Consider the following 26,175-nt stretch of genomic DNA (forward strand, 5'->3'; position numbering starts at 1 on the left):
AAAAGGTTGTGAGTTCAAATCCCAAGTGAGGTTGAGGCCCAAGTAATCAGCATACAACAGCATACTGTTCTTTAACATTAACACCTTAATTTAACTGTAAGAAATACAGTAACTTGTTGTAGATCTACTGTATTTTCACTGCAACCAGTGCTTGACTTGGGCAGGAGCTCAACTGAGCTGAGTACCGGCTCCTCAAATGTTCTACTGCTTGAGCTCCTGCACCTCTTATAGAATATTAGCTCAAAAATATTATGGAACTCCTGCACCTAAATGTAAACAGTATCGGCACCCAAAATGAGTACCGGCACCTATTTCAGTCCAAGTAAAGCACTGACCGCAACTAGACAAAAACCTCCAGGGGACCATGACACAGTGTTCTAAGAACGTTCTAAACATTTTCTTGGGGACGTCCCTGTAACAAACCGGGAAGAAGACAAAACCTGCAGGGGACCATGACTGTTTAAATAAAATGTATGTCAATTATGCCTTTTAAAATAAAATATTCTCATTGACATTTGACACCTGGGTTTTCACATGTGCTAAAATGTTGTCACATGTGTAGGTTCGTGGTATCACATGTTAAAACATGAGATCATGTTTCCAAATATGCTCACCCACACCCTGATCCCCAAATAAAGGATAGCCCCCTACAAAGGTCATTGTGGCCCAAGAGTTTAGGTTGAGAAGGAATTCAATCGGAGGGGCTGAAATTGAAACTGTCAGGGTGGTGGTAATGTTGGTTTGTATGCATGACAGATTGCCCAGCCACTCTCCCTATATTGATGGGGGGAAACTAGGGCATTCCTTATCACTGTTTCTGCAATGTTTTCTTTTTCCAAAGTAGTTTTTCTCATTCTGAAGGTTTTTATTTCTGTCTGGATGCCTCCACTCTCTATTTATATAACTAGTGATGCATGCTGGTGGCATCACTGTTTTGCTAGAGGAGAGACAGCCATTGATTGAACTGTCCCAATTTTGAAAATAATAAACATATAGTTTGAATATTCTGAAAATATTCTGGAGTAAAACATGCATGCTTTGCTAGTAGAGAGTTTTTTTTCAATTTGCAAAGGAGTAAATCCTTATTCCCTGTCCTTTACGATCCAGTATTTACAGGTTTCTCTCTGCATAATGAAATGTACTTTTGACCTAGCAGCTTGCCATAGTTTGGTTACAAACAAGGAAGTGCATTACGTTGAAAATTCAGAGCAACAAACTAGTGAATGAAATGCATTTAAACACTGTATTGCTAGATTATTTTACATAAAACAATTTGGCTGTATACAGTGCAGTCCAGTAGAAACTGATACAATGAAATTGGGTATTATGGGTTAAGGACATTGCGCGAGAACTCCAACTTCTGTCAATGCAGGCATGCTAACTTGCTAGCTTAGCTGAACAGTGATGGCAGCAAATACAGAAAATAATAATATAATATGCCATTTAGCAGACGCTTTTATCCAAAGCGACTTACAGTCATGTGTGCATACATTTTTACGTATGGGTGGTCCCGGGGATCGAACCCACTACCCTGGCGTTACAAGCGCCATGCTCTACCAATTGCGCTACAGAGGACCACAAAAGAAAATACATTCAAGTTTGTGGTCGTCGGTGGTGGCATTGCAGGTGTAACGTGTGCTGAGCAGGTGAGACCACTGTGCACTTTGTCAAACTGCCTGTAACATTGTCAACTTGACATGTTAAACTGTTGTGTGATTGTCTTTAACAGCTGGCCTCCCAGTTCCCATCAGCTGATGTTGCTCTCCTGACAGCAGCACCCCTGATTAAAGCAGTCTGCAACTTCAAACAGGTGATCATACACAGAAAGACTAGCTATCATGATTATTGAATTGTGTCAAAGATAAAAGTTATATTCTACTAGACTATATTCTATTATAGACTACTAATCTGTTCAAAATAACATTTGTTTATGAGTTAATACTATAGCTATGTCTACAATAGATCTGTCCATAGTTCATCCAGTAATTCCTTATGCCCTAACGGTAACCCATACACTCCCCTCCCTGGCCAGGTATCTAAAACGCTGGAGGAGTTTGATGTGGAGGAGAGGCCCTCCAGTGTTCTAGAGGAAAAGTACCCCAACCTGAGAGTCATCCAGTCTGCAGTGAAGGCCCTTCATGCACAACAACACGTGAGTTTAAATAGTAAACACACACAGGCTGAAATGCATTAGATTAGGCTAATATATGGTATATTTATAATAATGTATACAGTTATATTATAGATATCTATATTAATATAACCTTTAAAACGTATTAATGTACACTACATGACCAAAAGTATGTGGACACCTGCTCGTCGAACATCTCATTCCAAAATCATGGGCATTAATGTGAAGTTGGTCCCCCCTTTGCTGCTATAACAGCCTCCACTCTTCTGGGAAGGCTTTCCACTAGATGTTGGAACATTTAGCCACGAGCATTAGTGAGGTCGGGCGATTAGGCCTGGCTCACAGTCGGCGTTCCAATTCATCCCAAAGGTGTTCGATGGGGTTGAGGTCAGGGCTCTGTGCAGGCCAGTCAAGTTCTTCCACACTGTTCTCGACAAACCATTTCTGTATAGACCTCGCTTTGAGCATGGGGGCATTGTCATGCTGAAACAGGAAAAGGCCTTCCCCAAACTGTTGCCACAAAGTTGGAAGCACAGAATCGTCTAGAATGTCACTGTATGCTGTAGCGTTAAGATTTCCCTTCACTGGAACTAAGGGGCCTAGCCTGAACCATGAAACACAGCCCCAGACCATTATTCCTCCTCCACCAAACTTTACAGTTGGCACTATGCATTCAGGCAGGTAGCATTCTCCTGGGGTCCGCCAAACCCAGATTTGTCCATCGGACTGCCAGATGGTGAAGCGTGATTCATCACTCCAGAGAGCGCGTTTCCACTGCTCCAGAGTCCAATGGCGGCGAGCTTTACACCACTCCAGCCGATGCTTGGCATTGCACATGGTGATCTTAGGCTTGTGTGCGGCTGCTCGGCCATGGAAACCCATTCCATGAAGCTCCCGACAAACAGTTCTTGTGCTGACGTTGCTTCCAGAGGCAGTTTGGAACTGAGTGTTGCAACCGAGGACAGACGATTTTTAGGCGCTTCAGCACTCGGCGGTCACGTTCTGTGAGCTTGTGTGGCCTACCACTTCGCGGCTGAGCCGTTGTTGCTCCTAGACGTTTCCACTTCACAATTCCAGCACTTACAATTGACCGGGGCAGCTCTAGCAGGGCAGAAATTTGACGAACTGACTTGTTGGATAGGTGGCCACGTTGAAAGTCACTGAGCTCTTCAGTAAAGCCATTCTACTGCCAATGTTTGTCTATGGAGATTGCATGGCTGTGTGCTCGATTTTATACACCTGTCAGCAACGGGTGTGGCTGAAATAGCCGAATCCACTAATTTGAACTGGTGTCCACATACTTTTGTAATGCAGTGTACCGTTAGGTCCCAAGCATAAATCCCTATCCAACACTACCACCTTGTGGATGTCTTTTCGTGAATTACTATGTCACCCATTTCATACAGAGCATGCATACAGTACAGTATGTGCTATGAAAATGCAAGCATAACGTGATCTTCCTTCCTGCTTCTCTCAGACTTTGCTGACTGTGGATGGTCTGGAGATCCACTATGAGAAGCTGTGTATCTGTAGCGGGGGCAGACCCAAACTCCTTACCCAATGTGCTGGGGATACGAGACACAGACAGTGCCCAGGTACTTTACAATGGCTTCCCAGTACAGATTTGTTTCTTTAGCACCCATTCACTTCAGTTAATCTAGTACTCATGATGTCTTTTGTGCTGGCAGGAGTTTCAGAAGCGGTTATCCAAAGCCAAGCGAATTGTAGTCGTTGGAAACGGAGGGATTGCCTTGGAACTAGTGTGAGTATATCGACATTCTGCCATTCTTTTGTCTGAATTGGTCTTGTTCTAAAATCTCATATATTATAGTTAAATGTACTGTATATTGTGTTCAGGTATGAGGTGGAAGGTTGTGAGGTGATCTGGGCAGTGAAAGACAAGGCCATAAGAAACACCTTCTTCGACGCGGGAGCTGCCCAGTTCCTCATCCCCTCCCTGGACACAGACAAACCAGAGAGAGCTGCTACCTGTAAGAGGGCTCGCTACACAATAGAGGGGCCTGCAGCTACGCAGGGCCTTGCTGTAGGTGGAGGTAGCGACAGACAAGGCCAGAGTAGAGGGTTGGAGGAGCCAGGCAGTGCCCTGGGACCAGACTGGCATGAAGGCATCAGTCTGAGAGGAGCAGAGGAGGTCAGTGTGCCTCTGTGTGTTCACAATTATAGAACACAACTTTAATATTATATTGTTTTAGTAAAACAATTGTATTAGTTTATAGATGGTTTATGAATCTGTTATAAACAGATATAACACGTTGGTTGAAATGTGTCCATCCAGAGATGGGAATTTGTCTGGAACGGGGAAAGAAAGGTCAGCCTGGAGTTCATAGTAATAGTAATTCAAAGTAGCCCAAGTTGTTTTAACTCTTGCTGTGGCCAGGTGTCTCACAGGGTGTCAGTGGAGTACCAGTCTGAGGTGAAACAGATCTACACTCACCAGGACTTCCTGCTGTCACCACTTGCCTTACAGACAGCAGACACTGGTGGGAGGAACCTATGACTCTATGACAATGGAACATATACCAGTGTGAAAGAGATGGAAATAAGTGACTGAATATGATGTGCTGAAAATGTGTTCATTTCCATTAATCAAATAATGAATTATACTGAACAAAAATATAAACGCAACAATTTCAACGATTTTACTGATTTTCATATAAGAAAATCAGTCAATTGAAATAAATAAATTAGGCCCTAATCTATTGATTTCACATATGATTACAGATATGCATATGTTGGTCACAGATACCTTTTTTAAAAAAGGTAGGGGTGTGGATCAGAAAACCACCATTTGACTCATGCATCGTGACACATGTCCTTCACATAGAGTTGATCAGGCTATTGATTGTGGCCTGTGGAATGTTGTGTCCCACTCCTCTTCAATGGCTGTGCGCAGTTGTTGGATATTGGCGGAAACACGCTGTCGTACACGTCGATCCAGAGAATCCCAAAAATGCTGAATGGGTGACATGTCTGGTGAGTATGCAGGCCATGGAAGAACAGGGACATTTTCAACTTCCAGGAATTGTGTACAGATCCTTGCGACATGGGGACGTGCATTATCATGCTGAAACATGAGGTGATGGCGGCAGATGAATGGCTTGACAATGGGCTTCAGGATCCCGTCACAGTATCTCTGTGCATTCAAATTGCCATCGATAAAATGCAATTTTGTTCGTTGTCCATAGCTTGGGGCACTCTGGGGCACTCTGTTCACAACGTTGACATCAGCAAACCGCTCGCCCACACGATGCCATACACGTGGTCTGCGGTTGTGAGGCCGGTTGGACGTACTGACAAATTCTCTAAAATGACGTTGGAGGCGGCTTATGTTAGAGAAATTAACATTCAATTCTCTGGCAACAGCTCTGGTGGACATGTTTGCAGTCAGCATGCCAATTGCACACTTCTTCAAAACTTGAGACATCTGTGGCATTGTGTTGTGTGACAAAATTGCACATTTTAGAGTGGCGTTTTGGCCCCAGCACAAGATGCACCTGTGTAATGATCATGCTGTTTAATCAGCTTCTTGATATGCCACACCTGTTAGGTGGATGGATTATCTTGGCAAAGGAGAAATGCTCACTAACAGGGATGTAAACAAATTTCTGCACAAAATTTGAGAAAAATACGCTTTTTGTGCATATGGAATATTTCCGGGATCTTTTATTTCAGCTCAAGAAAACATTACATTTGACATTTTAGTAGACACTCTTATCCAGAGCGACTCACAGTTAGTGAGTGCATAAATTTTTCATACTGGCCCCCCGTGGGAAACGAACCCACAACCCTGGTGTTGCAAGCGCATTGCTCTACCAACTGAGCTACAGGGGACTTTACATGTTGCGTTTATATTTTTGTTCAGTGTAGTTCATTTATCTTTTCATCACTGTACTGTTTCCCCCTACTATAGGCTCTTGGCCAGTGTACGCTCAGCTGACCAATGGGAAGACGTTTGGCTGTGACTTCATCGTCAGTGCCACAGGAGTCGTGCCAAACACTGAACCTTTTCTCCATGGAAACCACGTAAGGAAAATAAGTAAAACAGATGCTAGATGTTTCATGTCATCCATTGTTTCATGACAACTCAGGCCACTTCTACTCAGAAGCAATATTTACCAATATTTGTCCATACATATTCTGTTCAGTTTGCGTTGGCTGAGGACTGGGTAGAGAGTGGACGACCACATGATGACATCAGAACCAGACATTTACGCTGCTGGAGACGTATGTACAGCAGGCTGGGAGCCAAGCCACCTCTGCCAGCAGGTAAACAGACCACACTGAATCTCTTTTAATCACGTTATGCTGCACCTGACTATTCCTTTGGGTATGAGGCCTTTGGATTTTGTGGTGAACTATCCTGTCATCAATTCAGTTGCGATATATGACATGATATCCTGTATACATCTCTCTGTAGATGCGTTTGTGGACGCAGGCTCGTCAGATGGGCTGGTACGCAGGGCGATGTATGGCTGCTGATGTCCTGTCTGAAACCATAGAGCTGGACTTCTGCTTTGAACTCTTCTCTCACATTACAAAGTTCTTCAACTACAAGGTGTGTGAAGGCAAAGTTGCAATGCCTTTCTACATCAGTTGTTTATGTGTTGAATCTGCTTTAATGGTGTGTTCCCTGCAACTAGATGAATTTCCTGTCACGTTGTAATAATAAATCATCACTTGACTTGAAATGCTAAATAATGTGTGACCACTTGCTGTGCTGTTTTTCCTCCAGGTGGTTCTGCTGGGGAAGTTTAACGGCCAGGGTCTGGGTCTGAACCAGGAGTTGTTGGTGCGCTGTACCAAGGGCCATGAGTACATCAAGGTGGTGCTGAGCGGAGGGAGGGTGTTGGGAGCAGTCCTTATTGGAGAGACTGATCTGGAGGAGACCTTTGAGAACCTCATCCTCAACCAGATGGACCTAACACCCTACGGAGAGAAGAGCTACTCAACCCCAACATAGACATAGAGGACTACTTTGACTGAGCGTGTGTGTAGCTAACACCGTACGGGGGTTACTACTCAACCCCAACATAGAGGACTACTTTGACTGAGGGGCCAAGAACTTCCTCGTAAATCAATACTAAACTGGATGTCGTGTTTTAGCCCCGTTTATATCTGGTGCTAACGTGTCCTGATCTTGCCCACATTTTTAGACAGGTGTAGACGATTAAAAGAACTGATTGTGATCAGATCTTCCTGGCCACCTCTGGAGGTAGTCAGGGACACATTGTATCTGGAGAGTGTAAACAGATCTGGAATATCAAACCATTGAAATTGTCCCTCTAAAATCATTGACAGGTGGCACTATTGACTCAATGTGTCAATATTTGTTTTAACGTAAAACATTATTATTTTGAAACAATAGCTCTCAAATAATTTGCATACAGGGAGGGTCCAGGTCATCTGATAACAATGCAGACACAGCGGATAGATAGTCTTGTTCACACTGCAGCCCTTAATGCTCAAATCAGTTTATTTTTCAAATCCATTTTGGAATACTGACTGTCCAAACAGCAAAGTTACAAGTGACCAAATCGGATGTGTGTGTTCAGACAGCAGTAATTTGCTAACATGGCTATGCTAGTTGTCATAGTACCAACAGGTGTATGCACAGTGGTGTAGGCTGATTGGTGGTCTTGCTTGTGCTTCCTATCACTCAGAAGTGATGTACTGTAGCAAACTAAAGTGACAACAATGCCTGCCATGGACGTTTCCCAGTTGCTTTGAGTGTTCAAAATCATAGTATAAGAACAGAAGCTAGCTAGCTAGGTAGCCGTTTAGCTTTCTAGCACATTCACTAATTTGTTTGTAAACAATTAACAAGCTAGTTCACTACCACATGTTCTTGTCAAACTGTCAACAGAGTAGCTAGCAAGCAATACGATATGCCAAATAAGTCTAAAAACCACTTGAAGGCAAATAAATCAGATTTGACCGTTCAGACACAAGTCGCATATGGCAAGGAATCAGATTTGTATCTTAATTCAAATCACCTACGAAGGTGGTTTGAAATATCAGATTCCATGTGCTTTTTGGCAGTTCAGACTGCAAGAAAAATAACAGATTAAAATCAGATATGCATAATAATATTTTTGTCACTTCAAACTGCCAATGTGATCTTAAGAGACTAATTTTAATACCATGTGTAGATGCTGCAAATGTGTAGACTAGTGATGCGTGGGTCAGCTGTTTGTTCACCAGCACCCACCAGCAATTGCTAATAACCCATCCGCAACCGCCCGACAATATGTGATAGTGAAAATCTGAGGCCCACAGCCGACTCTAACCTGCAAATATAGAAAATGCGCTGTACAGTTCCCTTTTTTGTCCTTTTTGCCTCAGTGGATCGAAGTTAACTTTTTCTGGCCAAGTTCCCAAAAGCATTTGGTGCGCGTACAGTTAGGCCCTAAAGCTTAGGCCTACACATTAATGCCAGATTTTAAAAAATGAAAGAAAAATCTAAATGTAGCCTATAGAAAATAATTGCACAATAATTATCCATTTATGGATTTGTTTTATGCATTGGTTTCTCTTTATTCAACCTGCACGCAACCAACTCCCCCATCATCCACACGGGTTATGAGTCAACCCGCGCGTGTGATCCATGTGTAGACGCTAATAATGATTGGATCATCTTGATTTTAGCACGAAAACCACATTTTAATGCAAGGTGTAACCAGGGCTATAAATATACCTTTGTTGAGAAAGGGAATTGGCAAGTTTAGAACCTGTGACGTTCTGGTCCCTATCCCAGTGCCTAGTCTACTGCGCAAGCAATTGGGAGGGCACAACTTATTTTTTCACATATATAAAGCTGTTCAGTCAGGTAGAATTGTGATTAGTAAGGTTGGAACAAAAGCTGCATTGGCATTCGAACTGGCAACCTTGTGTGTCGCAACCCATGTTTAACACCCTCGAACTTACCTCCCTAAAGAAGGCTTTTCTTTATTTGACTCTCAGCTGTACACTCCACCCTTTGACCTGTCCATCGAGCTTTCATCCAACCAATCAATTCGTCCCTGAGTACCTCTGGAGACAGTCCGGAATATCTGATCACAATCAGTTATTTGAATTGTCTAAACCTGTCTAAAAATGTGGACAAGATCAGGACACGTGTTAGCACCAGGTATAAACGGGGCTCTTGACTGAGTCCTGCAAGGCCAAGAACAGATTTGCATATCAATATCAAACCTCAAATTAACATTGTTTACAAGCCAAGGGTTATTATGATTAATCTGCTGTGCACTGTAAGAAAAAAAAATCTGGGGTGAATTGAACCAACATATACTTTTAAAAAATGTATCCAAGTCATTTTACCAAACAAGTTAAGAATAAATCAAAATCAATATGTTGCATAAAAGAAGTATATATGGATAAATTATTGCAACAAAGTTTTTAGAGGATTGTGGGTAATTCAACATTTGTAGACTTTCTTTTACACAATGTTGTATACATGTTTGAAGAAAGAAAAGTATATTTATATATTAGGATTAAGCAGCTTGTTGTGTAATGGATCATGATGAACGGATATTAAAACAGTCATTCAATGGCGAGACCACCCATTTCCACCATCAGCACCCTAAATGACAGAGGCAAATGCAGCACATTGTAATGCTTGCAGTTCTACCTCCAGTTACTGCAGGTGGATTGAGCACTTAACAATACATTTACATTACATTTACGTCATTTAGCAGACACTCTTATCCAGAGTGACTTACAAATTGGTGCATTCACCTTATGATAGCCAGTGGGACAACCACTTTACAATTATTTTTTATTTATTATTATTTTGTTATATATTTTATGGGGGGGGGGGGGGGTAGAAGGATTACTTTTATACTATCCCAGGTATTCCTTAAAGAGGTAGGGTTTCAAGTGTCTCCGGAAGGTGGTCAGGTGACTCCGCTGTCCTGGTGTCGTGAGGGAGCTTGTTCCACCATTGGGGTGCCAGAGCAGCGAACAGTTTTGACTGGGCTGAGTACTGAATAAGTAGTACTGAATACCTGCCAAAGCTGGTAAATGGCAAATGAACAAATACATTAAACAATGTTAAACATTAAGACACCATCACTGAAAGTAACTAATCAGAAATGAAGTAAATCTCATTCATATTACGGCTATTCTTATTTCCCTGGACTTTAATTGTGTACATTTGAATAACTTATTGAAGTGTTTTTATTCAAATACATAGGTAATTACATAGGTAATTACTCAATAATATTGTGTAAATTGTTGCCTTCATTTGTTTAAGCAGATTCATCATTTTTTACAGCGTATGTAGATTCAATATTATTGTTTTAATGTAATTATTTTTCTGATACGAGCTCTTACTGTGTTTTGGGGGGGTTAGTGGAACACAAAGGAATTCTTAGAAAATATACCAGAAGCGGGTGCAAAAAACATCAAATATTACAATCAAAATATATAAATGTTTCATGTGACCATTTCCATTTTAAATCAAATTTTTATTAATGACAGCTAAAGATATATACTGTGTTCTTATCCCAAAGCTGCAGTGCAGTATTATAAAACGTATTAGTGAATTAAATTCACTAGCGTGCACATTGTGGCTGTTAGATTAGGGAATACTCAAATATTTAAGTGACAGATAATACATAGTGAAAACATTTTTCAGTTCAACAAACCTTTCAGCTCATGTGTGGTAGTTTATCCAAAGTAAAATATTGAAATGTCAACAAAAACAGCTCTTCATTCTTTATCTTAGGCTAACAGTTGTATTGATCCAACCGTAAAATATTACAAACAAACTTGGATGGGGATATTCTCTCAGTCAAAGCCATTTCAGAAAAATAGAACATCAAGTGTTACAAAACAAAGTACACGCGTCTGCCCCAGGGCTCTAGGTCTGGCAATGTGGGACCTGAAAAATAGAGGTACAGTAGTGTCCACATCTGAATGTCAACTGTCCCAGGGAAGGTCAAGGGTCATCTTTGGATGAGTTTCCTTCTGGAGCTGACTCTGGTCCACAGGTTGCGTGCCGTCCGGGCGATTGTTGAGCCACGGGGGAGGCGCAGGCTCTTTAGTGGCTCTCTGATACAGGCCAGCACCCCTGGGTCTGAGCACCCCTGATTCTGCAAGTACTCATGGGAAATGTAGTTTATCCGCCTCAGCTGTTTGCTGTAATAGTTCCTAAGGTCACAGAGCTCCTCCACTGCAGCCTCGGAGATGATGGAGACCTGGGAGGGAGAGTTGACCAATGCTGGCCTCTGGTGGCCAGAGTCTGTAACTGCACCTGAGGGTGCTTGGACCACAGCAAGAGCAGCAGGACAGGGTTTCCTCCGCTTCTTTTGAGGGGTTGTTGATTTAGGTTTTGAATGGAGTTTTAATGGCGGTAGTGGGGATTCACTATCATTAACTTTCTCTATAATATTGATCTCTACGTCTACTTCAATGGCAGTGGGCTGGGCAGCAGCAGGGTCATTCTGGTCCTCCCCTGTCTGGCTTTCTGTCTGGTCATGGTCCTTGTCTTGTTTCCTGGCCAGATTCTGCTGCTCTTTATCCATCTTGATCAGTTTGTTGTGTCTGGGAGGGGGAGTGCTGCTGTCGTTGGGGGCAACGGGAGGAGGGGACTGGGAGGTCACCACCACCTCTTTAGCTCCAGCAGCTAATTGGTCCTCCTGTGGGAGACAACAGGAAGTGTCAGTGACCTCTGACTTTACTGAAGAACCAATCCTAAATCGAAGAAGATGGTTAATTTGGGATTGGGCATGCTGTTATACAGAACCATGTTAGTGAACCCCAATGTTAGTGTGGCATAGCGTGAGTTAGTGAAAGCATGCTCCATAATGAATCTACAGCAATGTGTGTAGACATTGATAGGACATACACACAGGACTGAGTTAGGACACAAACTATGAAAGCTGTAACAATGGTTATAAGTGTTTACAGAAATATGACATCATGCATATTTCATTATTTTATGAATAATGATGCATTCTGTAAGGAAATCGTTCAGGACCCAACGTTACATATTTGTCTTTAACCTGATTGACATACACATGGTTGCCCAGACAGTGCCATGCCATAGATGCAGTGGGTTGAATAGAGAATCAGGGAACTGTACTTTTTCTTTGGTCTCTTCAGGGGGGCACTAGAGGTCTTTCTTGACTTTCTTGGTGACAGGGGAGTTTGCAGCATTGTCACCAGATCTCTTTCCTTCTTTGGTCTTTACCTGGGACACATTTACCTGTAGGTCATCAACAACAGCTTTAACCTGTCTGTCTCTCTCTCTCACTCTCTCTCTCTCTCACACACACACTCACCTAAGCTATATGTGGGTAATAACGTAAGCAGAGAAGGGTTTAAGGATTGACATGGGAGAACCAGAAACATGAATCATTCCCATATCAATGTGTTAGGATGATTATGATCAACCACTACCGGCACCTTGGTCACCTTTAGCAAATATCAACATGGATTAGATAAGTAGGCCTAGATCTCAGCAACACCCAAAACTACAGCTGTTGTACTGCACTTGGGGCCCTGTTGTCGGCGCATGTCTGGTATTACGCAACACTACATTGTTTAGAAAACACTACAGCACTAGAACTACAGTGATTAGGGAAATCTGGTTTGTTTACAGTAAGCGTTCTAACAACAATCAAGCGTGATGGTGGTAAGAATGATTCTACTCAAAATCTTTAAAATAACAATTAACATAGACAAAAGGGAAAAGGGAAAACGCTCTGATTTTGTTGGTGATTGAATAAATAATACAATCAATCAAAATGCTGAAAAAGAATCTAGATCCTTCATCCGATGGCCTGAAAGGAAAAGAAACTGACAACATAGTTCACTTACCTGCAGGTAAGTAGACAAGTAAGCAATAGAGGTAGATACAGAGAAGACAAAATAAACAGATTGAAAAGGCAGAGAGAAGACGGGGCAAAGAGATACAAGGAGATGAGGATTGAGACTGTGAGAAACAGGTTGAGTAAAGTACTACTTTAAAACAGGGAAATAATTACATTACACTGAAATATTTCAGTCAGAAGTGCAGAAGGAGAAATAGACAAATAAAATGTGATAAGCAGAAAAGACATCCCTGGATGAGGTATTTCAGACAAAAGTAGCTTCCTATCCTTAGTCTGCATGGACTAGAAAAATTTCCAAAAAAAAGCTATTACCGAGTAGTAATATAATTTATCATATCGATTCTGTGCAGATGAAGGAGGCCACTTTAGTCTATTGAGATGCACCCAAAGGCTTTCCTGTTTTAATGATTCCTGTACCGATTGCTGTGTAGTACTGACCGTGTTGGCGTCCAGGCCTGTCCTCCTCATCTTCATGGTGATGGAGTGACTCTGGTTCTTCAGCAGTGGGGCCTTACGACCCAGCTTCAGGTAGAAGTAGGTGGTGTACGGAGTGAAACTGAAGTCTTCACTGCGGAGAAGAGAAAAAAAGGGGGTAAACAAAGATCAACATTCTAAAAGCAACCAGCTGTGCAGTAGTACAAGTCCATTGTGACCTCCTCACAATTCTCTCCAGACTCTTTTGACAACCCTATTTGTCCTTAGTCAGTACCTGATGTAAGACAAGGATGTGTTCTTTAGGGAGGTACTGCCTGAAATGGAGACATTTTTTGTTGCAAAAGTTTTTCCTATGGTGTGCCCAACTGAACATGCCCTAGGTCATAGGCCTACCTGAGGTAGCCCTGCAGCAGTAAGCGTATTGAACTAGTAAAGGGTTTAACGTTAAGTCAGTCAGTACCTAAGGTATCCCTGCAGCAGTAGGTTTGTGATGATGGCCTCCACCTCCAGGCGAGACAGGGTGGTGGTCTGGATCATCTTCCTGCGTTTGGCCGGACCCTTCCCCATCCAGGCCTCGGTCACCTTCAAGGGGGTCAGCTTCTCGTCCAGAGAGCCCGCCAGCTCCACAATCTGGACCACATCTTTAGCATGCTGCGTGATGTCCACCGTGATGTAGTCTGGATGGAAACACAGGTAGACTAGGTATGAAGACTCAACATAAATGATGCCAGATCTTTCTATTAGATGGGAGAGTAACTCATATGCCCAATTCCAAATCTACCCCTATGCCCCTAGCACGCCATGTACGTTGGATTTGAAAAGTGGTATGTTCACCATATTGTACACATACCATTGCCATGGCGACAGACATCACACATCTCGTTGCATCCTTCATCATCCCAAACCTCATCAAAGTGAACAGCGATCACTGAGCGCCGACACCTTAAAACAATAGAGATACACACCTACTGTACCCTTGAGATCCTCACACAGCTATCTACACAACTGAAATTGTCACATAAGTAATCTAGTGATGTCAACGAGAGCGTTGTGATTGGTCCAGCTCAGTACCTGTCTACGTTCTGACAGTAGTCGACCATGGTCAGCAGCTTCTGTTGTCCTACGTTCTCCATGACAACCATGGTGCTGATCCTGAAGATGTCGTTGAAGCCAAAGTACACAATGCAGTCAGCCGGCTTATCGTCTCTGCCTGGAGGAACGGAGAGAGGACCATGGAAAAGATAAGGTAGGAGAAAAAGAAGTTAAGAGTTTTAAGAGGAAAAGTGTTTAAAAACAAAATGGCTACTCCCATGGCTACGGTCGAAGATAAAGTGCAATTGGAAAATCAGAGGGGAAAAAATACTTTTAAATGTAGAAATAGTATTCCTCCATTTCTGAGGTCAAGGGATCAGGTGTTGTTCCTAAATTATACAATCTCTGAGTAGGGAGAAAAGAGTTGTCTACCTGCTCGGCCACTCTCCTGATAGTAGTTCTCTATGGACTTGCTGATGGTGTGATGGATGACAAATCTGACGTCAGGCTTGTCAATCCCCATCCCAAATGCCACAGTAGCTACCACCACCTGGATCTTGTTGGTGGCCCATTTGCGGTGAACCCGTGACTTGTCCTCTGGATTCATGTTAGCGTGGTATGGATTTGCATTGATGCCTTTCTTCTGTAGGTCTGCTGACACTGTCTCTGCATCCTTCTGGGAAAACACGTACACTATCCCTGCCAAAAGCAGAAGCATAATACCTCAAGTCTGGATAACAAGCTGGTGATGATTTTGAAAATAGGACAAACTGAATTTTGACCTATCCTTAGTTTTTCCTTTCAAAGTACCTGACTGGTCCTTATATCTCTCCTTGATCAGTGCTGAGATGTCACTGATTGAATCATCACTGTTCGAGTCTTTAAGGCGTACCTGAGAGACACAAAAACAGTACAGATCCTCAATACTTCAGTGCAGAGATACAGCGGGAATCTAACAAGCATTCCCTTTAGTAACACAAGCGTGTGTATATTTAAAGGTCAAAAGAACATCAACAGGTGTTTGCCAAGCAGGTGGAGACCAGGTGTGTATGGTTGCCATGACGCCCACCTCGTAGTAGAGGTTGGTGCGGTTGAAGGAGGCGGTGAGTGTGATTGGCTCAGGGACACACAGGATCTTCTGACAGTCCTTTAGAACACTGCTGGTTGCCGTGGCTGTCAGCCCTAGCAACGGAACCTTTGGAAATTGCCTCTTCAGGATCCCCAGGAGCTTGTAGTCTGGCGGGAGAGGAGGGGGTAGTTGGCTAACAGCCCCACACAAAACTCACAGCATACTACTTAGAATGAAGCGATCTACTGGGCATGCATTCTAAGTGGTATGCATAGAGATACATTGAAGTGTTCTGTTTAATTATATGGTGATATCCTTGTTTGGGTATTGTAATTTAAAACATAGCGTTATTAGAATTCTACTTTGAGTGATTTGTTGGAGTAGCCCTTTACCTTCCAAAACAAAGTAAGGAGACTAATAAAAAGTAAGTAGCCCATATACAGTACAGATGTACGGTCTCTCACCAGGTCTGAAGTCGTGTCCCCACTGGCTGCAGCAGTGCACCTCGTCCACAGCAATACGGCTAAGCCTGCCTACATTGTAGGCCTTCTCCAGCCTCGACATCAACAGCTTGCTCTTCGCTATCTTCTCTGGAGTCACATACAGCAGCTTGAAAGGCGCTTTGGTGTCGGTCATCCCAGCTAGGACCATTTTAGCATGTTCCTGAGGTACATATCAGAAGTCTAATCAAACACAAATCCTACAGCTATAATCCTAATCAATACCAGCCAAGTATCAATAATATGTAGAAAGTGTTTGTGTTGGTTATTACCTTACTGCTGGATGCGTTGAGAGAGACGGCTTCAACGTCGATGGACTTTAAGTACATGAGCTGATCCTCCATCAGAGAAACTAGAGGAGTTACGACCAGAGTGAAACCTGGCAGCACACAAACACACGTTAGAAGAACACTGCAGCGAGTAATGGCTGCAACCATCTGCAGTCAGGGAGATGGCTTGCTTCTAGACCAACCAGGTCAAAAGATCTGACCCATATTACCAGGGCAACATTTTAATCTTCCTATAGCAGATCACCGGGACCGCATTTTACATTCATAAACTATGTCATGGGCCGTTCTAAAGCTATTTGAATTTGTTAACCATTTGTTTACACTTTGTTCAGTCATGTTACCTCATTGGCTAGCTAGCTAACACCCTGGTAACTTCACCAGGATATCCAAACATAGAAACAAAGGAAAAGGGATAACTTTTTCAGGAGAGCAATGAATGAATGAATGACAGATTTCCTGCATGTCAACACAAACCTGACGTTCTTAAAGATAGTGTATCATTTTTAATGTAATGCATCTCAATTGGAAAATAGTGCTTTTACATCATGTAGAAACCTAATATTCCCCAAATTATTTTGTAATTTCAATGATAGGTATTCGTATCAACATTTTAGCTTTTATAATAAACAAATGCATTTACAGTGTTACATATTAGTTTCTAGGGCACAACATGTGCTTCAAAAGTAAGAGAAATCCATATAGGCCCAATATAGGCTGTATCTCAATCAATTTAAAAAATCATATTTTCTGGTGCTCCTCAATTTCATGTGGTGCTCCTAACTTTTTTAAGTTGGGTGCACCAGTGCTACCAATGAAATGTTTTAATTTATAGCCCTGTCTACAGTACGTGTTTGCACAGCACACACAATTATTTAATGAACTGTAACTTTAGTGTTTTCAGTATATGCACGTCACCTGGTGTGTATGTGTCTGTATGCATGTATGTATTTTGTGTGCGTGTGTTTGTGCGTTCTCCCCTTACCCTCAGAGCAGACTGCAGGTAGCTGATAGCAGAGGCTTTTCCCTCGTCCAGTGGGCATCACTAGGAAGAGGTCTTTATTAGACATACTAAGGTTGATGGCCTTCAGCTGGAGAGGACGAAACTTAGAGAGCTGGAACGCATCCTTCAGATTCTGCTCCAGCTCTGTAGACCACGGAAAATCTAGGTTTGGAAAGAAAACATTCAAGCATGTCAAAATACAATACTGCAATATATTCAGCCTTCAAGATTGTAGCCTACCTAATAAAATAGCACTTTGGACACAATCTACATGTTTATTTTTGCTTTAATTTAACTGTTTGCTCAATTCAGCTTCTGGAAAGATAGCCTATCTTCTTGGATGTGAACATATCAGACTTGAGTTAAAATACATGTGTATTCGATTATTTGTTATTTAAATACTTATTTTCTATGTATTTGAGTATTTTCTAATAATGTGGCCCGAATCAACTACTTCTATTGGAAGTATGTTCATTTCCTATAAATAGCCTTTTATTTGAAAGTATTTTCAAATACTTTTTTCAAAATACCTGGGTTAAATGCATGGGAGTGTATTTGAGTCAGCGTATGAGTACTGTCAAATACATACCAATATTCAACTACTTGTCTTTTCAAATAAAAATTATCTGAATACTTACTTAGAAATGTATGTGAAAGTAATTGAGATATTTGAAATAGTATTTGAACCCAGGTCTGGAACATATTATGCACACAGCAGTTTGGTTGTGATTCTCAATTCATTTAACAAACTAATAAATATAAATATATATATATATATATATATATACAGTACAGGTCAAAAGTTTAGACACACCTACTCATTCAAGGGTTTTTCTTAATTTTTACGATTTTCTACATTGTAGAATAATAGTGAAGACATCAAAACTATGAAATAACACATATGGAATCATGTTGTAACCAAAAAAGTTTGAAATTGTTCAAATAGCCACCCTGCCTTCATGACAGCTTTGCACACTCTTGGCATTCTCTCAACCAGCTTCATCTGGAATACTTTTCCAACAGTCTTGAAGGAGTTCCCACATATGCTTAGCACTTGTTGCCTGCTTTTCCTTCACTCTGCCCTCCGACTCATCCCAAACCATCTCAATTGGGTTGAGGTCAGGGGATTGTGGAGGCCAGGTCATCTGATGCAGCACACCATCACTCTCATTCTTGGTAAAATTGCTACTACATGGTTACTACATGATTCCATATGTGTTATTTCATAGTTTCGATTCTACAACGTAGAAAATAGTACAAATAAAGAAAAACCCTTGAATGAGTAGGTGTGTCCAAACTTTTGACTGGTACTGTATATATATATATATATATATATATATATATATATATATATATATGCACACACACATACATGCATACATACACACAGCAATATACACTGAGTGTACAAAACATTAGGAACACCTGCTCTTTCCATGACATAGACTAGGGATGTTAAGATTAAGTGTTAATCGGTTAGCCGAAAATACAATGCTTCTCGGTCTATAGGTTAACTTGCATAATTTTGTGGAATTAATTTGGCGCATGTGTATTTTCCTTAGTCGTCATGCATTCTATTTATCACACGCGCATAGCATACAGAGCCTAGTTTGAGGAGCGGAGTAGCCTACCACCTGTCAGACAGAGTTGCTCCTCAAAAAGCCTGTAGGCTACTGGAGTGAAACCTGCTTTTGTCATTGCGCAACAAATAACAATTCTAAATGCAATCGCGTGTTAATTTTGGTGGCCACGATTAAAAAATAGCTATTTTTATTTCTCAATCTGAACTCGTAAAGCGTGCCTCCCATTCGCCATTCGGATACATAGGCTTTAGCCTGCCAACCGTTGACTATCAGCGCGTCACCCACCACTTTGCAATGTGAGCTTGTGGCAGATCATTGTTTGAAACCTGAACGTTTTACTTTACTTCAAATAATGAGGCATGTCTTACCATACTTCAAAGTAGCCTTGCGAAAATCCATCCATAGAAACGTGGAGGCAATTATTTTATAAAGACTTCATCATGCCTTTAACCAGGATTTCTCTCCTGTTCTATTGGTTTTCATTTAACTTTCTTTTGTTGTCCAGAAGCCAAAGGCACAATCCTAGTCATATTAGCAACACATCATAGTAGTTGCTATTAGATTCCCCCTCTTTCTACGTTTCTAACTGAGATTTTCATCTCTGTCACATATGGAATTAGGTGCGCACTTTAGAACTGTGTTTTTCCGCGAATTGCATTTGGGCAAATATTTGAAAATGAGGTTTTATTAGCTGCTTCATTACAGGAGTTGCATGTTAAATAATAGGTTATCAACTTTTGACAGTAAGACGATAGGCTTGCTATTGTTGCATGTTTCCATTAACCTCTTAATGAAACATTTCCGGTCCTTGTATGCATGCATAGTATCAGAGAGGAAGAGGCGACGAAGCGAGACGTTTCACTCTCGCCAAAATCTGTCCAACGCGTTTCTATGGGCTTATTTTGGGCCTAAACTTGTCGCCTGCCTTCCCGCCTTGGGACGACTCCCATTGTTAGAGCGGAAACATAAGCATCTCGTCATTATATACAGATCTCTGATAGTATTTTCTGTTGGTCACGTTTATTTGACAGTTTTGATATTTATTTACCGTTTGTTGACCAATTAATGAGGGCCAGTTAGTCGACAACAAAATTGACTGAAATTTGCATCCCTAACATAGACTGACCAGGTGAATACAGGTGAACGCTATCATCCATTATTGATGTCACTTGTTAAATCCACTTCAATCAGTGTAGATCAGTGTAGATGAAGGGGAGGAGACAAGGTTAAAGAAGGATTTTTAAGCCGAGACAATTGAGACATGGATTGTGTATGTGTGCCATTCAGAGGGTGAATGGGCAAGATAAACGATTTAAGTGCCTTTGAACGGAGTATGTTAGTAGGTGCCAGGCGCACCGGTTTGAGTGTGTCAAGAACTGCAACGCTGCTGGGTTTTTCACACAACAGTTTCCCGTGTGTATCAAGAATGGTCCACCACCCAAAGGACAACCAGAAAACTTGACAACTGTGGGAAACATTGGAGTCTACATTCGCCAGCATCCCTGTGGAACGCTTGCAGAGTCCATGCCCTGACGATTTGAGGCTGTTCTGAGGGCAAAAGGGCGTGCAACTCAATATTAGGAACGTGTTCTTAATGTTTTGTACACTCAGCGTATATTGTACATATGTGCCACATCCTATACATTGTAGCCTCTACTGTACCATCATTCTCATAGCGCAGCAGCTCCTGCTTGGTCATTACAGGTCCAGGTCCAGAGCCTGAGGAGGATCCAGAGGGCTGGGCGGAGTCACATGCCTCCTCCAGCTTGCGGAGCAGTCGTTTCCTCCTGGAGGTCAGGCTAGCCTGCTTCTCCAGCAGCTCAGCTATCTGCAGCTCCACCACCTCCAGCTCTGCCTCCACAGAGTCCAGCTCTGCCTGCACGTCTGGGGAGGAGAATATTAACAACAAATAAAACCATCCTTATTTAACAAAGGTTTTTTTATATGCTGTAGTCAATGTGCTCTATGGTATCTACTACTTACGATTGAGCATTCATGTAACACACATGACCCTCTGGTAGAGAGGAGAACAATAGGCTAATCACCATTTGATCTTTTAATGACTTTTTCATTCACTGCCATCAAAGTTCTCTACGGTATCTAGGCCCTACATAGAAATAATATAGAATATGAATTGAACACACATGCGCAAAGACAAGAGTGGTACCATGAATCAGAAATGGAAAACAGCAAGCTCACTTCTCTTTTAAATGCTGTGCTAAATCCTTGTAGATAAACACTGTAAATATATGTTGGCTAGGGCCTAATATCAATTATGATATCCATTTCAAAGTTTGGCACAATCTGCCCTGATTAGCTTTCCTCTGGGACCAATCCCATGTGATGCTATACGAGGAGACTGTCAGGTCTGACACCACCAAGTCACTAACGACCTGTGTTTCACAGGTAGGGCACTAATGATGTCAGACACACATCAGTCTCTCTCACAGTCACCATTATACCCCCTGGGGGAGGATAGAGTAGCACCTGTCCCTCTGGACTCACCTGCTCAGCTCAGTTCGCAAAAACAATAACATATCCAATACCTTGGATGATGAGATCTGATTCTCTATGGGTTTTGTTCCATACTTTTGAGAAAGGGGGAGAGAAATGTGAGATCACAGTCACTTACCATTGGCACTGTCACTGTCCATTTCCAAGGCAAATCTACAAAGCAATCAACCACCTTGCAGAATTGTATCACTCTGTTGAATGAGGGGGTTAAATGTCAGTGTTATGCAATGTAGCTAGCAAGATACAGTGCCTTCAGAAAGAATTCCCACCCCTTAGTTTGTTCCTGATTTTGTTGTGTTACAGGCAGCCTGAATTTAAAATGGATTCAACTGAGATTGTGTGTCACTGGCCTACACACAATGCCCCATAATGTCAAAGTTGAATTATGTTTTTATACATTTGTACAAATTAAAAGCTGAAATGTCTTGTCAATAAGTATTCAAACCCTTTGCAATAATATAATAATATGCCATTTAGCAGACGCTTTTATCCAAAGCGACTTACAGTCATGCGTGCATACATTTTTGTGTATGGGTGGTCCCGGGGATCGAACCCACTACCTTGGCATTACAAGCGCCGTGCTCTACCAGCTGAGCTACAGAGGACCACAATGGCAAGCCTAAATAAGTTGCAATGGCAAGCCTAAATAAATTCAGAAGTAAAAATGTGCTTAACTAGTCACATAATAAGTTGCAAGGACTCACTGTGTGCAATAATAGTGTTTAACATGATTTTTTGAATGACTACCTCATCTCTGTACCCCACACATACAATTATCTGTAAGGTCCCTCAGTCAAGGAGTGAATTTCAAACACAGACTCAACCACAAAGACCATGGAGGTTTTCCAATGCCTCTCAAAGAAGGGCACCTATTGGTAGATGTGCTTTATGCACCTTCCCATTTACACAACAGATCTGTATATAATGACGAGATGCACGTCTCCGCCCTAACAATGGGAGTCGTTGTCCCAAAGGCGGGAAGGCAGGGAAGCTTAGATCCTAAATAAGCCCATAGAAACACATTGGCCTTATTTTTGGACAGATTTTAGCAAAAGTGAAACCTCTCGCTTTGTCTCTTCCTCTATGGTTTACACACACACACCAAGCCCCTCCCCCTGCATCTCACACCAACAAAGTTGAGAGATCACAGCTTCCTCTCTGACAAGCGGTTTCAACTCACTATTTGCATTTGAGGTTTGGTCCAGCAGAATCGGTCATATGGACACCAAAACACATTGAGACATTATTTTACTGTAATAGAGGAGAAGTTAAAAAGTTTATCGTTAGAAAAGTTGTCTCAACTACTCAAATTGCACACAGAGCAGACTACTAAAACGAGAGTATCAATGAACATTGGGGTACCGGGTACCGCTAGTAGCATTTTAGACAAAGGCTGTTATTATACTAGCTGTCTAGTCTGTGATGAATAAATGTGCAATAAGCATAAAACACAATTATAAAAGGAATTGGCAACTCGTTCTCATTCTGAGAAATAAGGTAGGCCACTTGATTTCAACATCTGAACAAAGTGGACATGCAAACATGCTTTTCAAACAGTTGGAGACAGACAAAAGGGTGTGTTCATAACAATTCAACTGTTTAACCTTGTTAGCTAGCAAATAGATCCAAGAGGCAAATAGATCCAAGAGGCTTGATGTGACCTGTGTTCATTTTCTATAGCCTAATGCCTGCTACAAGATGTTAGTCATTATTAGTGAATGTGTTCTAGTTACATGTGTAACAAAAAAGGGCATTTTCATAGACAGACTTGAAAGCCAGATCAGTGATTATTGCAAAAAAAACACAGGTTAAACTATTTTTATAAAACAATAACATTATTAGTGGGTCTTATGGGTGTGGAAGGCTTATATTTAGTACTACTTATAGCCGAACTTCACAAGCCCTGAATTCATTAGATTATTGCTGACTGTTTGAAATGCAGTGTATTTGACCTTTAATAGTACAACAATGCATATTTAGAGAAAACATTATATTTTTTACGAGAAGCGCCCATAAGTTTGAAACAAAATCGAGATGTGATTTCTAGGCCATATATCCCAGTCCTACATGAGGCCAATGGTGACTTTAATTTAATTGGCCCAGCGTCGTCCGGGTTTGGCCAGTGTAGGCCGTCATTGTAAATAAGAATTTGTTCTTAACTGACTTGCCTAGTTAAATAAAGGTTAAATAAAATAAAAAAATAAACAGTTACAGAGTTGAATGCTTTGATAGGAGAAAACTGAGGATCGATCAACAACACTGTAGTTACTCCACAATACTAACCTAAATGCCAGAGTGAAAAGAAGTAAGCTTGTACAGAATAAATTATATTCCAAAACATGCATCCTGTTTGCAATAAGGCACTAAAATAAAAAACTGCATAAAATGTGGCAAAGAAAGTGTTATGTTTAGGGGAAATCCAACACAACAAACACATCACTGAGTAGCACTCCCCATATTTTCAAGCATGGTGGTGGCTGAATGTTATGGGTATGCTTGTCATCGGCAAGGACTAGGGAGGTTTTTAAGATAAAAATAAATGGAATAGAGCTAAGCACAGGCAAAATCCTAGACAAAAACCTGGTTCAGTCTGCTTTCCAACTGACACTGGGAGATAAATTCACCTTTCAGCAGGACAATAACCTAAAACACAAAGCCAAATATACACTGGAGTTGCTTACCAAGACGACATTGAATGTTCCCGAATGGCCTAGTTACAGTTTTGACAAATTGGCTTGAAAATCTATGGCAAGACTTGAAAATGGCTGTCTACCAATGATCAACAATCAACTTGAAAGAGCTTGAAGAATTTTTAAAATAATAATGTGCAAATATTGCACAATACAGGTATACAAAGCTCTAGAGACTTACCCAAAAAGACAGCTGTAATCGCTGACAAAGGTGATTCTAACATGTATTGACTCAGGGGGTTGAATACTTATGTAATCAAGATTATTATTTTATTTTATTATTTTTTATTTTACAAATGTTATAATTTTTCTTCCACTTTGACATTACAGTATTTTGTGTAGATAGTTGACAAAAAATGACAATTAAAATCCATTTTAATCTCACCTTGTAACACAACAAAATGTGGAAAAAATAAAGGGGTGTTTATACTTATGCCCCCCGTGGGAATCGAACCCACAACCATCTACCAACTGAGCTACATCCCTGCCGGCCATTCCCTCCCCTACCCTGGACGACGCTGGGCCAATTGTGCGCCACCCCATGGGTCTCCCGGTCGCGGCCGGCTACAACAGAGCCTGGATTCGAACCAGTGCGCCACTCGGGAGACATAAATAACATGTAATACATTGCTTACAATCTTTCTCCCTCAACATTGGATATGTAAGGGATAATCAACGAGGGGCTATGGAAAATAATGAATGAGGTGGAAGGTGTATTCCACTACATGCTAGCAGAGTGGAACTGACCTTCCAAGAAGTTGCATTATTTTCTAGAGAACGCAGAGTCCCGGGTTGATTATCCCTTTTATACCATGGCTATAATTTAACACATTTGCCGCTAGAAATGTATTCATCATCCACTGAGGTAGCTAGCAAGCTTACTAGAGAGCTACAGTAGTTGCTATGGTAACCAAACAAACAGACCTGCTAGTTTAGCTAACCAAAGCATCAGTCCTAGCTTGCCATTATGAAAATCGAATTCAACAATGCCAATAATGTTTTCAATTCGACTATTGCTTTCAAAAGCAGCTCAAACATAAATTAGAACATGTAAGAATGGACTATTGCCATTGAATTCTACCGTGCAAATATACTGTGCGTTATTTAAGCAATAATGCCCGAGGAGGTGTGGTATATGGCCAATATACCATGGCTAAGGGCTGTTCTTATGCACGACGCAACACGTGGTGCCTAGACACAGCCCTTAGCCGTGGTATATTGGCCATATATCATAAACCCCTGAGGAGCCTTATTGCTATTATAAACTGGTTACCAATGTAATTAGAGCAGTAAAACTACATGTTTTGTCATACCCCTGGTATATGGTCTGATATACCATTGCCTTCAGCCAATCAGAATTCAGGGCTCAAACCACCCAGTTTATAAAGGGAAATAATGCACGCTCTAGAATGCCCTTCAATCCAATCAGAAACAAGTATTCAACAATACCATGGTATAATGTGCATTAACAAAATATATATTCTAAAATGTATGCATAAAATACACTTTGAATCTATCCATACATGGACAAGCTGTTTCCTTGAGCTTTTGGCAAGCAGGCCGGAATGTAAACATTTATTGTGTAAAGTAAACGGACATTTGTGTGAACCGGGAAAGCCCCCACCCTTCCTCTTCCTCCATGTGGCTTTACTCTTTTACTTAGATTTTTCTTCACCACATTAGATAGCTAGCCAATGATAGTTAGATAGCTAATTGATTGCCAATGATCAACCACCCTAGCAGTACGTTAACCAGCATCCATCCGGAATCAGCCACCTGCTCCAAACAGCTAATGTTAATGTTAGCCAACCTTGCTGACTAGCTAGCAAATTATACTTAAACTTTTTGACAGCTACATATTTGGCTAGCCAATAATGATCCTAACGTGTGGAACGAAATTATGGAAAAGGAAGGAAAAGGGAAAGAGGAATTGAAAGAACAAAGCAAAGCAACACTCACCGATGACCATTCACTCGTCCCACTACTTGAGTTTGCACTGTTTATTTGCACTCCCTTTTTTCTTGATGGTTGCTAGACAGCTCGCGCCGGTGAAAAAAAAAAATGTTGTGCAGACC

At 41.4% G+C, this 26,175-nt stretch overlaps 2 protein-coding genes and 1 pseudogene across 3 annotated transcripts; 1 reads left to right on the top strand and 2 right to left on the bottom strand.

Annotated features, from left to right (window-relative positions):
- The first annotated feature begins 1,191 nt into the window (after positions 1-1,191).
- Positions 1,192-9,890, top strand: LOC311129536 (pyridine nucleotide-disulfide oxidoreductase domain-containing protein 1-like; annotated as a pseudogene). Its single transcript, XR_014615312.1, has 11 exons — positions 1,192-1,646; positions 1,730-1,810; positions 2,033-2,152; positions 3,609-3,726; positions 3,820-3,893; positions 3,989-4,283; positions 4,530-4,632; positions 6,063-6,175; positions 6,298-6,418; positions 6,570-6,707; positions 6,885-9,890. The product of XR_014615312.1 is annotated as a pyridine nucleotide-disulfide oxidoreductase domain-containing protein 1-like (transcript).
- A 709-nt stretch (positions 9,891-10,599) lies between these two features.
- LOC311128954 (ATP-dependent DNA helicase Q1-like) lies at positions 10,600-26,131 on the bottom strand. The gene is made up of 15 exons (XM_084161188.1): positions 26,060-26,131; positions 21,529-21,601; positions 20,559-20,780; positions 17,296-17,475; positions 16,296-16,402; positions 15,988-16,186; positions 15,524-15,690; positions 15,265-15,346; positions 14,887-15,153; positions 14,494-14,632; positions 14,273-14,364; positions 13,883-14,099; positions 13,426-13,555; positions 12,237-12,359; positions 10,600-11,790 (listed from the first exon to the last, which is right to left on the bottom strand). The coding sequence occupies exons 2-14, from the start codon at positions 21,548-21,550 to the stop codon at positions 12,264-12,266; spliced, it is 1,920 nt and encodes a 639-aa protein (XP_084017314.1). The 5' UTR covers positions 21,551-21,601; positions 26,060-26,131; the 3' UTR covers positions 10,600-11,790; positions 12,237-12,263.
- Positions 11,098-12,198, bottom strand: LOC311129241 (uncharacterized protein; the record flags this gene model as incomplete). The annotated part of the gene is made up of 2 exons (XM_084161539.1): positions 11,098-11,790; positions 12,157-12,198. 2 exons carry the CDS (start codon positions 12,196-12,198, stop codon positions 11,098-11,100), a joined length of 735 nt encoding a protein of 244 aa, XP_084017665.1.
- Positions 26,132-26,175: the final 44 nt, after the last annotated feature.

This window comes from Coregonus lavaretus, assembly GCF_964263955.1.
Source record: "Coregonus lavaretus genome assembly, chromosome: 5".
In the NCBI taxonomy this organism is placed as follows: Eukaryota; Metazoa; Chordata; class Actinopteri; order Salmoniformes; family Salmonidae; genus Coregonus; species Coregonus lavaretus.

Bases quoted from the DNA above. Each gene is read 5' to 3' on its own strand.
- LOC311128954 (XM_084161188.1), bottom strand. From the start codon at position 21,550: ATGGACAGTGACAGTGCCAATG. The intron at 17,476-20,558 runs GTACAGTAGAGG...TTCCAAACCTAG, and splicing joins GCTGCGCTATGAGAATGATG to ATTTTCCGTGGTCTACAGAG. The intron at 12,360-13,425 runs GTCAGTACTACA...GATGACCTACAG, and splicing joins CAGGCCTGGACGCCAACACG to GTAAATGTGTCCCAGGTAAA.